The 12,458-nt window shown below is 54.7% G+C and overlaps 1 protein-coding gene across 1 annotated transcript in view; it reads left to right on the forward strand.

Moving 5' to 3' along the window:
- Positions 1-12,458, forward strand: part of LOC137319741 (collagen alpha-1(XI) chain-like) — a gene marked incomplete at its 3' end in the record, with an annotated part of 66,236 nt that overhangs the window by 28,448 nt on the left and 25,330 nt on the right. Inside the window, exons 6-8 of the mRNA XM_067981715.1 lie at positions 6,183-6,236; positions 10,793-10,900; positions 11,017-11,070. Of these exons, the coding sequence (XP_067837816.1) occupies positions 6,183-6,236; positions 10,793-10,900; positions 11,017-11,070 (216 nt within the window). The remainder of the gene's footprint in view (positions 1-6,182; positions 6,237-10,792; positions 10,901-11,016; positions 11,071-12,458) is intronic.

The raw sequence follows: 12,458 nt of genomic DNA on the forward strand, positions 1-12,458 counted from the left end.
AGGTGACGGTGAGTGGGTGTGAAGTGACGGTGAGCGGGCGTGAGGTGACTGTGAGCGGGTGTGAGGTGACGGTGAGCGGGTGTGAGGTGACGGTGAGCGGGTGTGAGGTGACTGTGAGTGGGTGTGAGGTGACGTTGAGCGGGTGTGAGGTGACTGTGAGTGGGTGTGAGGTGACGGTGAGCGGGTGTGAGGTGACTGTGAGCGGGCGTGAGGTGACGTTGAGCGGGTGTGAGGTGACGTTGAGCGGGTGTGAGGTGACGTTGAGCGGGTGTGAGGTGACGTTGAGCGGGTGTGAGGTGACTGTGAGCGGGTGTGAGGTGACTGTGAGCGGGTGTGAGGTGACGGTGAGCGGGTGTGAGGTGACGGTGAGTGGGTGTGAAGTAATGGTGAGTGGGTGTGAGGTGACGGTGAGCAGGCATGAGGTGACAGTGAGCGGGTGTGAGGTAATGGTGAGTGGGTGTGAAGTAATGGTGAGTGGGTGTGAGGTGACAGTGGGAGGGTGTTAGGTAATGTTGAGCGGGCGTGAGGTGACGGTGAGCGGGCGTGTGGTGACGGTGAGCAGGCATGAGCGGGTGTGAGGTTGCGGTGAGCGGGCGTGAGCGGGCGTGAGGTGACGGTGAGCGGGCGTGAGGTGGCGGTGAGCGGGCGTGAGGTGACGGTGAGCGGGCGTGAGGTGACGGTGAGCGGGCGTGAGGTGACGGTGAGCGGGCGTGAGGTGACGGTGAGCGGGCGTGAGGTGGCGGTGAGCGGGCGTGAGGTGACGGTGAGCGGGCGTGAGGTGACGGTGAGCGGGCGTGAGGTGACGGTGAGCGGGCGTGAGGTGACGGTGAGCGGGCGTGAGGTGACGGTGAGCGGGCGTGAGGTAATTGCAATGCTGGTGCACTGGATAATATTGATAAAGAGCCTTTTGCCTTTCTGTCGCCACTTTCATGACCTCAGGCTGTCCCAAAGTGTGTTCCAGCCAATGAGGTTCTGTTTGAAGTGTGGTCTCTGTTGTAATGTGGGAAACGCAGCGGCCAATTTACACAGCAAGATCCCACAAACAGCAATGTGATAATGACCAGCCCATCTGTTTCAGTGATGTTGATTTGGGGGAGATGTTGTCAGTGAAGCACTGTGGGATGTCCTGAGTTTGTGAGAGGAGCCTGTCGCCCTTTGTTTATCCTGAGCCCGGGATATTCAGTCACTGATTCTTTTTTTGGTCAATTTAGATTGACTGCTCGAAATTAACGGCAGTTCAATAAAAGGATCGTCCCATTATTTTGTACCAGGTTTGCCCATAAAACCTACACAGGAAAAATGGATTTACATGGAGAAACAATCTCGAAACAATAGCTCCCCTCCCACCGTAGGATGGTGATGGAATCTGTCTCTTTGTAAGGAAAGCTCTCTGATGTCCAATCGAGGCAGCTTCCTAATAGAATATTGATCGTAACTCTTCCAGAACCTGATTCTGCTTTGGACAGAGGTGGCCGCTGGCTCCTGTTGATATTCCCGAGACAGGTGCATAATATCTGGTGACACCATCACTGTCCCCGAGCACATCATGCCTCTTGCAGAAGTTTAGTGTTTAAAAATCCTCATCCTCGTGTTCAAACCAATATTAAAAGTGACGGGGAGTGTGTGTGTTGATGGATTTTGAGTGCGACAGGCGGTTTGAAAGCTGTGTCATTGGCTGGACGAGAATCTTCAGCCTCTCCTGTGGTCGTGACTGCTTCTGAGTAAAGTTAATTTGTGCCGTCTAGACGATGCTCCCAGCGGAGATATGTTCACAGAGCAAAGCAATCTGGGCTTTTGGCATCGTCTGAAAATTTCATTTAAGGAAAGCTCTCAAACGTGGCCTGATAATCGAGATCTCGATGCTCGTGCAGTGCTGGAGTCTGCTCTGGGTTTAGGGCTTAAGTAACGTCGGTAAAGCAATCGAGAGGAATATATAAGAATGAAAGACTGGGATTTCTCCAGTGCCTTCCGCCACCTCAGGATGTCCCAAAGAGCTTTACAGACAATGAAGGACTTTTGAATTGTAGTCACTGTTGTAATGGGGGAAACTATAGGGGGAGAGTCCAGAACAAGGGGGAATAGTCTTAAAATTAGAGCTCGGCCGTTCAGGGGTGATGTCAGGAAACATTTCTTCACACAAAGGGGAGTGGGAATCTGGAACTCTCTCCCCCAAAAGGCTGTGGATGCTGGGGGTCAATTGGAGCTTTCAAGACTGAGATCGATGGATTTTTGTTGGGTATCGAGGGATACGGAGCAAAGGCGGGGAAATGGGGTTAAGGGACAGATCAGTCATGATCTAACTGAATGGGGGAGCAGGCTTGAGGGGCTGAATGGCCTCCTCGTGTTCCTGTGAATGGTGGAACAGGTTCGAGGGGCTGAACGGCCTCCTCCTGTTCCGAAGTTCCTATCACCACGAGGCTATGCTCCCCCACTCTCCCGTTCCCTCTGTAAATCCTAATTCCAGGAATGTAACTCACTCGTCTCCTTCTGGACCCCACCACCCTTTCCCCATTCTCTGCCACCCTCACCAGCACTCCAGCTGTTACCCTGTGACCTCTATGGTCCTCCCTCTCTGTACCCCTCCCCGTACTACAGCCCACAGTTCCCTGGTTCCTGAACATTCCCTTCCCTGCTACCCACTGTATGATGTTGGGACTGCGTGGTATCTCTGTGCCTCCTTTTAGAATCTCGCTAACTCGGATCAGGTTAACCCGTATCCGAACTCACCCCGAGTCCCGTTCACCCATCACCCCCTGAGCTCACTGACCCACACTGGCTCCCGGTCCAGGAACACCTCGATTTTAAAATTCTCATCCTCATCTTCAAATCCCTCCCTGGCCTCGCCCCTCCCGATCTCTATAACCCCCTCCAGCCCCACACCCCTCCCTATCTCTGTAACCTCCTCCAGCCCCACACCCCTCCCTATCTCTGTAACCTCCTCCAGCCCCACACCCCTCCCTATCTCTGTAACCTCCTCCAGCCCCACATCCCTCCCTATCTCTGTAACCTCCTCCAGTCCTGCACCCCTCCCTATCTCTGTAACCCCCTCCAGCCCCACACCCCTCCCTATCTCTGTAACCTCCTCCAGCCCCACACCCCTCCCTATCTCTGTAACCCCCTCCAGCCCCACACCCCTCCCTATCTCTGTAACCTCCTCCAGCCCCACACCCCTCCCTATCTCTGTAACCTCCTCCAGCCCCACACCCCTCCCTATCTCTGTAACCCCCTCCAGCCCCACACCCCTCCCTATCTCTGTAACCTCCTCCAGCCCTACACCCCTCCCTATCTCTGTAACCCCCTCCAGCCCCACACCCCTCCCTATCTCTGTAACTCCCTCCAGCCCCACACCCCTCCCTATCCCTGTAACCCCCTCCAGCCCTACACCCCTCCCTATCTCTGTAACCCCCTCCAGCCCCACACCCCTCCCTATCTCTGTAACCCCCTCCAGCCCCACACCCCTCCCTATCTCTGTAACTCCCTCCAGCCCCACACCCCTCCCTATCTCTGTAACCCCCTCCAGCCCTACAACCCTCCGAGATCTCTGCGCTCCTCCAATTCTGGCCTCTTGTCCATCCCCGATTTTAATCACTCCACCATTGGCGGCCGTGCCTTCAGCTGCCTGGGCCCGGAGCTCTGGAATTCCCTCCCTTAACCTCTCCCCCTCTCTCTCCTCCTTTAAGACTCTCCTTAAAACCTCCCTCTTTGACCAAGCTTTTGGTCTCCTGTCCTAATATCTCCTGATGTGTCTCGGTGTTAAATTTTGTCTGATTTACACTCCTGTGAAGGACCTTGGGAGGTTTTACTGTGTTAAAGGCTCTGTGTAAATGTCCTGGTCACAATGTGAAATTTGCAGCAAATACTGTGAATTAATTCTCATTAATTGTAAATTATTCCATTTCTCCAGCACACAGTGCGCACTGAAATTAATTCCAAATCATTACTTCTCTTTGGGAGGCGCATTTAATGTTTGATAGTACTGTGCATCGACTAATTCTCTTAGCAATTTGCTCCTTGGTAAGATTTTTACAATCTCAGCTGGTCAATTAGTGTAGGATTCTGAGCAGCATTTAACATTTCAACAGTGGCGGCTGGGATGGGGATGAGTGCGATAACCAATAATTACAGATCCTCCTGTGCTGATCCTGTGATCGAGCAAGCTGCTAAATCTCCTGATTGGTGCTGGAACGGAATGACAGTCCCCTCACTGACTCACAGCAGAAGAATTTAATCGAATCATACAGCACAGGAGGAGGCCATTCAGCCCATCGTGCCTGTGCCGGCTCTTTGAAAGATCTATCCAATTAGTCCCACTCCCCCGCTCTTTCCCCATAGTCCTGTGAATTTTTCCCCTCAAGTATTTCTCCGATTCCCTTTTGAAAGTTATTATTGAATCTGCTTCCCCCGCCCTTTCAGGCAGCGAATTCCAGATCAGAACAACTCGCTGCGTAAAAAAACATTCTCCTCATCTCCCCCCTGGTTCTTTTACCAATTACCTTAAATCTGTGTCCTCTGGTTACCGACCCTCCTGCCACTGGAAACAGTTTCTCCTTATTTACTCTATCAAAACCCTTCATGAAAGAGTGCAGAAAAGATTTACTAGGATGCTACCGGGACTTGATGGTTTGACTTACAGGGAGAGGTTAGACAGACTGGGACTTTTTTCCCTGGAGAGTAGGAGGTTAAGGGGTGATCTTATAGAAGTCTATAAAATAATGAGGGGCATAGATAAGGTCGATAGTCAAAATCTTTTCCCAAAGGTAGGGGAGTCTATAACGAGGGGGCATAGATTTAAGGTGAGAGGGGAGAGATACAAAAGGGTCCAGAGGGGCAATTTTTTCACTCAAAGGGTGGTGAGTGTCTGGAACGAGCTGCCAGAGGCAGTAGTAGAGGCGGGTACAATTTTGTCTTTTAAAAAGCATTTGGACAGTTACATGGGTAAGATGGGTATAGAGGGATATGGGCCAAGTGCAGGCAATTGGGACTAGCTTAGTGGTATAAACTGGGCGACATGGACATGTTGGGCCGAAGGGCCTGTTTCCATGTTGTAACTTCTATGATTCTATGATTCTATCTATGATTTTGAACCCCTCGATTAAATCTCTCCTTCACCTTCTCTGTTCGAAGGAGAACAATCCCAGCTTCTCCAGTCTCCCCACATAACTGAAGTCCCTCATCCCTGGTCCCATTCCAGTAAATCTCCTCTGCACCCTCTCCAAGGCCATCACATCCTTCCTAAAGTGCGGTGCCCAGAATTGATGCCATTTATCCGGCGCCTTTAACGGAGTGAAACCTCCCAGGGCCCTTCACAGGAGAGTAAATCAGACAAAATTTAACACATAAGGAGATATTAGGACAGGAGACCAAAAGCTTGGTCAAAGAGGGAGGTTTTAAGGAGGGTCTTAGAGGAGAGGGGGAGAGGGGGAGTGACGGAGGGGAGAGATGGGGAGAGACGGAGAGGAGAGACGGGGAGAGACGGAGAGGAGGAGAGGAGAGGGGGAGAGTTCCAATATCTCTTTCTGTGACTCAGTGTCTGATTTACGGTCCTGTGAAGCACCTCGGGACATTTTACTCCGTTAAAGGCGCTATATAAATGCACGTTGTTGTGTGGGGTACTGGAGGAGTTTACGCCAGTGAGGAGTTCGGAGGGAGGGAGAGAGTAAAAAAAGATAGGAGAAAGCAAACAGCAGAATTAATGCTTCGTTCTAAAGTGACGCAGGGGAAGCAGATGCACTGAAACGATTTCTCTCGGTAACGTGTCTAGATTCAGATTATAGCAGTAAATAGGAAGGAGATGGAACAGAGAAATTCGGGTCAAAATGCTGAAAAGCAAAAAGATAATTTATCAGTTCCTCGAGGAGCGAATGGGAATGTTTTTTAATCTGATATTCTTGACACATTGTGCGTTAATAGAGAGAGAGGATTGGGTTTGTTGGTGATATATATTTAATTTTCGATCTGGCGTGCTGGGACCCAGCTTCAGGGCAGATATTACAAACTCTGAGACATAAAGACACCTCTCGGCCTCACATCAACTGCAAGGAGCAATGATTGTTTTAAAGAAAGAAAACAATGCTTTGAAATGTAATGTTATTTCCATTTTCCAATTGTTTCTGACATGGAGTGTGAATTTGGCCTGAGATTCCCTTTCAGATTTCATTGAGTGTTAATGTTTGTTTCTTTAGGGCCCTCACGGAGCTGCAGGAGCTGAGGGGAGACAAGGAGATAAAGGAGCGAAGGTACAGAAACCGCTTCTCAGCATCTCTTTCAATTTACTGCCACCGGAGTCTTGCTGTGCCGAGATCAGAAATCACAAGCAGACAAAATCCAGGCAGATGTGTCGAGATTAAACCCCACATATTCCATGGATGTTGATTGAAATCGAGGATCACGTCACTGGGCAGTGGGAGGCTTTGTTATCGGTCAGAGATCAATATTGACCAGGATTGAAGCTCATCGCCATTCAGGACAGGTCTGATCAGCAGCCGTTAAACACCCACTCCCTCCCCCGCCATAAACACCCACTCCCTCCCCCGCCTTAAACACCCGCTCCCTCCCCCGCCTTAAACACCCGCTCCCTCCCCCGCCTTAAACACCCGCTCCCTCCCCCGCCTTAAACACCCGCTCCCTCCCCCACCTTAAACACCCGCTCCCTCCCCCGCCTTAAACACCCGCTCCCTCCCCCGCCTTAAACACCCGCTCCCTCCCCCGCCTTAAACACCCGCTCCCTCCCCCGCCTTAAACACCCGCTCCCTCCCCCACCTTAAACACCCGCTCCCTCCCCCACCTTAAACACCCCCTCCCCCACCATAAACACCCACTCCCTCCCCCACCATAAACACCCGCTCCCTCCCCCACCTTAAACACCCTCTCCCTCCCCCGCCTTAAACACCCGCTCCCTCCCCCACCATAAACACCCACTCCCTCCCCCACCATAAACACCCGCTCCCTCCCCCGCCTTAAACACCCGCTCCCTCCCCCACCTTAAACACCCGCTCCCTCCCCCGCCTTAAACACCCGCTCCCTCCCCCACCTTAAACACCAACTCCCTCCCCCGCCTTAAACACCCTCTCCCTCCCCCGCCTTAAACACCCGCTCCCTCCCCCACCATAAACACCCACTCCCTCCCCCACCATAAACACCCGCTCCCTCCCCCACCTTAAACACCCGCTCCCTCCCCCACCTTAAACACCCACTCCCTCCCCCGCCTTAAACACCCGCTCCCTCCCCTACCTTAAACACCAACTCCCTCCCCCGCCTTAAACACCCGCTCCCTCCCCCGCCTTAAACACCCGCTCCCTCCCCCGCCTTAAACACCCGCTCCCTCCCCCGCCTTAAACACCCGCTCCCTCCCCCGCCTTAAACACCCGCTCCCTCCCCCGCCTTAAACACCCGCTCCCTCCCCCACCTTAAACACCCGCTCCCTCCCCCACCTTAAACACCCGCTCCCTCCCCCGCCATAAACACCCGCTCCCTCCCCCGCCTTAAACACCCGCTCCCTCCCCCGCCATAAACACCCACTCCCTCCCCCGCCTTAAACACCCGCTCCCTCCCCCACCTTAAACACCCGCTCCCTCCCCCACCTTAAACACCCACTCCCTCCCCCACCTTAAACACCCACTCCCTCCCCCACCTTAAACACCCGCTCCCTCCCCCACCTTAAACACCCACTCCCTCCCCCACCATAAACACCCACTCCCTCCCCCACCTTAAACACCCACTCCCTCCCCCACCTTAAACACCCGCTCCCTCCCCCACCTTAAACACCCGCTCCCTCCCCCACCATAAACACCCGCTCCCTCCCCCACCTTAAACACCCACTCCCTCCCCCACCTTAAACACCCACTCCCTCCCCCACCTTAAACACCCGCTCCCTCCCCCACCTTAAACACCCACTCACTCCCCCACCTTAAACACCCGCTCCCTCCCCCGCCTTAAACACCCACTCCCTCCCCCACCTTAAACACCCACTCCCTCCCCCACCTTAAACACCCGCTCCCTCCCCCACCATAAACACCCTCACCCTCCCCCACCTTAAACACCCGCTCCCTCCCCCACCTTAAACACCCGCTCCCTCCCCCACCTTAAACACCCGCTCCCTCCCCCGCCTTAAACACCCACTCCCTCCCCCACCTTAAACACCCGCTCCCTCCCCCACCATAAACACCCTCACCCTCCCCCACCTTAAACACCCGCTCCCTCTCCCACCTTAAACACCCACTCCCTCCCCCACCTTAAACACCCACTCCCTCCCCCACCTTAAACACCCTCACCCTCCTCCACCTTAAACACCCACTCCCTCCCCCACCTTAAACACCCGCTCCTCCCCCACCTTAAACACCCACTCCCTCCCCCACCTTAAACACCCTCACCCTCCCCCACCTTAAACACCCGCTCCTCCCCCACCTTAAATACCCGCTCCCTCCCCCACCTTAAACACCCGCTCCCTCCCCCACCTTAAACACCCACTCCCTCCCCCACCTTAAACACCCACTCCCTCCCCCACCTTAAACACCCTCACCCTCCCCCACCTTAAACACCCACTCCCTCCCCCACTTTAAACACCCACTCCCTCCCCCACCTTAAACACCCACTCCCTCCCCCACCTTAAACACCCTCACCCTCCCCCACCTTAAACACCCGCTCCTCCCCCACCTTAAATACCCGCTCCCTCCCCCACCTTAAACACCCGCTCCCTCCCCCACCTTAAACACCCGCTCCCTCCCCCACCTTAAACATCCACTCCCTCCCCCACCTTAAACACCCACTCCCTCCCCCACCTTAAACACCCACTCCCTCCCCCACCTTAAACATCCACTCCCTCCCCCACCTTAAACACCCGCTCCCTCCCCCACCTTAAACACCCACTCCCTCCCCCACCTTAAACACCCACTCCCTCCCCCACCTTAAACACCCACTCCCTCCCCCACCTTAAACACCCACTCCTTCCCCCACCTTAAACACCCGCTCCCTCCCCCACCTTAAACACCCACTCCCTCCCCCACCTTAAACACCCACTCCCTCCCCCACCTTAAACACCCACTCCCTCCCCCACCTTAAACACCCACTCCCTCCCCCACCTTAAACACCCGCTCCCTCCCCCACCTTAAACACCCTCTCCCTCCCCCACCTTAAACACCCGCTCCCTCCCCCACCTTAAACACCCTCTCCCTCCCCCACCTTAAACACCCACTCCCTCCCCCACCCTAAACACCCACTCCCTCCCCCACCATAAACACCCACTCCCTCCCCCACCTTAAACACCCACTCCCTCCCCCACCTTAAACACCCACTCCCTCCCCCACCTTAAACACCCTCTCCCTCCCCCACCTTAAACACCCTCTCCCTCCCCCACCTTAAACACCCACTCCCTCCCCCACCTTAAACACCCACTCCCTCCCCCACCTTAAACACCCACTCCCTCCCCCACCTTAAACACCCTCTCCCTCCCCCACCTTAAACACCCTCTCCCTCCCCCACCTTAAACACCCACTCCCTCCCCCACCTTAAACACCCACTCCCTCCCCCACCTTAAACACCCACTCCCTCCCCCACCTTAAACACCCGCTCCCTCCCCCACCTTAAACACCCACTCCCTCCCCCACCTTAAACACCCACTCCCTCCCCCACCTTAAACACCCACTCCCTCCCCCACCTCAAACACCCACTCCCTCCCCCACCTTAAACACCCACTCCCTCCCCCACCTTAAACACCCACTCCCTCCCCCACCTCAAACACCCACTCCCTCCCCCACCTTAAACACCCACTCCCTCCCCCACCTTAAACACCCACTCCCTCCCCCACCTTAAACACCCACTCCCTCCCCCACCTTAAACACCCACTCCCTCCCCCACCTTAAACACCCGCTCCCTCCCCCACCTTAAACACCCACTCCCTCCCCCACCTTAAACACCCACTCCCTCCCCCACCTTAAACACCCACTCCCTCCCCCACCTTAAACACCCACTCCCTCCCCCACCTTAAACACCCACTCCCTCCCCCACCTTAAACACCCACTCCCTCCCCCACCTCAAACACCCACTCCCTCCTCCACCTTGAAAACCCACTCCCTCCCCCACTTTAAACACCCACTCCCTCCCCCACCTTAAACACCCGCTCACCTCCTGACTCCCCAAAGCCTTTCCACCATCTACAAGGCACAAGTCAGGAGTGTGATGGAATACTTTCCACTTGCCTGGATGAGTGCAGCTCCAACAACACTCAAGAAGCTCGACACCATCCAGGACAAAGCAGCCCGCTTGATTGGCACCCCATCCACCACCCTAAACATTCACTCCCTTCACCACCGGCGCACAGTGGCTGCAGTGTGTCCCATCCACAGGATGCACTGCAGCAACTCGCCAAGGCTTCTTCGACAGCACCTCCCAAACCCACGACCTCTACCACCTAGAAGGACAAGGGCAGCAGGCACATGGGAACAACACCACCTGCACGTTCCCCTCCAAGTCACACACCATCCCGACTTGGAAATATATCGCCGTTCCTTCATCGTCGCTGGGTCAAAATCCTGGAACTCCCTTCCTAACAGCACTGTGGGAGAACCGTCACCACACGGACTGCAGCGGTTCAAGAAGGCGGCTCACCACCACCTTCTCAAGGGCAATTAGGGATGGGCAATAAATGCCGGCCTTGCCAGCGACGCCCACATCCCAGGAATGAGTAAAAAGATTATCATCATGGAAACTGGGTTGAAGTGTAAAGCTGCCCTAAGTGACAAGTGTTGATAAACCTTTGATTGTAATGCTGAATAACGCTCTCCTTCATTGCCCACAGGGTGAAGCAGGAGCTGAGGGACCTCCGGGAAAGACCGGCCCAGTTGGTCCACAGGGTCCTCCAGGAAAATCCGGGCCTGAGGGCCTGCGAGGAATCCCAGGCCCTGTCGTGAGTAGAAAAGGAGGCTTTCGTCTCCGGCTTGTCACACTTTAATTGGCTTTTATTATCAGTTGGAATTGAGGTGCAATCATTTCACCAAGAACGATCTTTTATCTTGTCCGTAGGGTGAACAAGGCCTCCCAGGACCACCGGGTCAAGATGGACCTCCAGGGCCAATTGTAAGTAAAGAAACGGACATCATCCTTTACTCCCCATTGATCTTCTCCGTTCATCATCAGTCTGGAGAGAAACTTCACACCAACACAACCCGCTATTGGACGGGAGGTTATTGGACGGGAGGTTATTGGTCGGGAGGTTATTGGATGGGTCGGTGATTGGACGAGAGGTTATTGGACGGGAGGTTATTGGTCGGGAGGTTATTGGTCGGGAGGTTATTGGACGGGAGGTTATTGGACGGGAGGTTATTGGTCGGGAGGTTATTGGATGGGAGGTTATTGGACGGGAGGTTATTGGTCGGGAGGTTATTGGACCGGAGGTTATTGGTCGGGAGGTTATTGGTCGGGAGGTTATTGGTCGGGAGGTTATTGGATGGGTCGGTGATTGGACGTTAGGTTATTGGACGGGTCAGTGATTGGACAGGAGGTTATTGGACGGGAGGTTATTGGACGGGTCAGTGATTGGACAGGAGGTTATTGGACGGGAGGTTATTGGACGGGAGGTTATTGGACGGGAGGTTATTGGACGGGTCGGTGATTGGACGGGTCGGTGATTGGACGGGAGGTTATTGGTCGGGTCGGTTATTGGACGGGAGGTTATTGGTCGGGAGGTTATTGGACGGGAGGTTATTGGACGGGAGGTTATTGGTCGGGTCGGTGATTGGACGGGTCGGTGATTGGACGGGTCGGTGATTGGACGGGTCGGTGATTGGTCGGGAGGTTATTGGACGGGAGATTATTGGACGGGAGATTATTGGACGGGAGGTTATTGGACGGGAGGTTATTGGACGGGAGGTTATTGGTCGGGAGGTTATTGGTCGGGAGGTTATTGGACGGGAGGTTATTGGTCGGGTCGGTGATTGGACGGGAGGTTATTGGACGGGTCGGTGATTGGACGGGAGGTTATTGGTCGGGTCGGTGATTGGATGGGTCGGTTGTCGGTCGGGTCCGTTATTGGACGGGAGGTTATTGGTCGGGAGGTTATTGGTCGGGAGGTTATTGGACGGGAGGTTATTGGACGGGAGGTTATTGGTCGGGTCGGTGATTGGACGGGTCGGTGATTGGACGGGTCGGTGATTGGACGGGTCGGTGATTGGTCGGGAGGTTATTGGACGGGAGATTATTGGACGGGAGATTATTGGACGGGAGGTTATTGGACGGGAGGTTATTGGACGGGAGGTTATTGGTCGGGAGGTTATTGGACGGGAGGTTATTGGTCGGGTCGGTGATTGGACGGGAGGTTATTGGACGGGTCGGTGATTGGACGGGAGGTTATTGGTCGGGTCGGTGATTGGATGGGTCGGTTGTCGGTCGGGTCCGTTATTGGACGGGTCGGTGATTGGACGGGTCGGTTGTCGGTCGGGTCGGTGATTGGACGGGTCGGTGATTGG

The sequence above is a fragment of the Heptranchias perlo genome, unplaced genomic scaffold (assembly GCF_035084215.1).
Source record: "Heptranchias perlo isolate sHepPer1 unplaced genomic scaffold, sHepPer1.hap1 HAP1_SCAFFOLD_884, whole genome shotgun sequence".
Classification (NCBI taxonomy): domain Eukaryota; kingdom Metazoa; phylum Chordata; class Chondrichthyes; order Hexanchiformes; family Hexanchidae; genus Heptranchias; species Heptranchias perlo.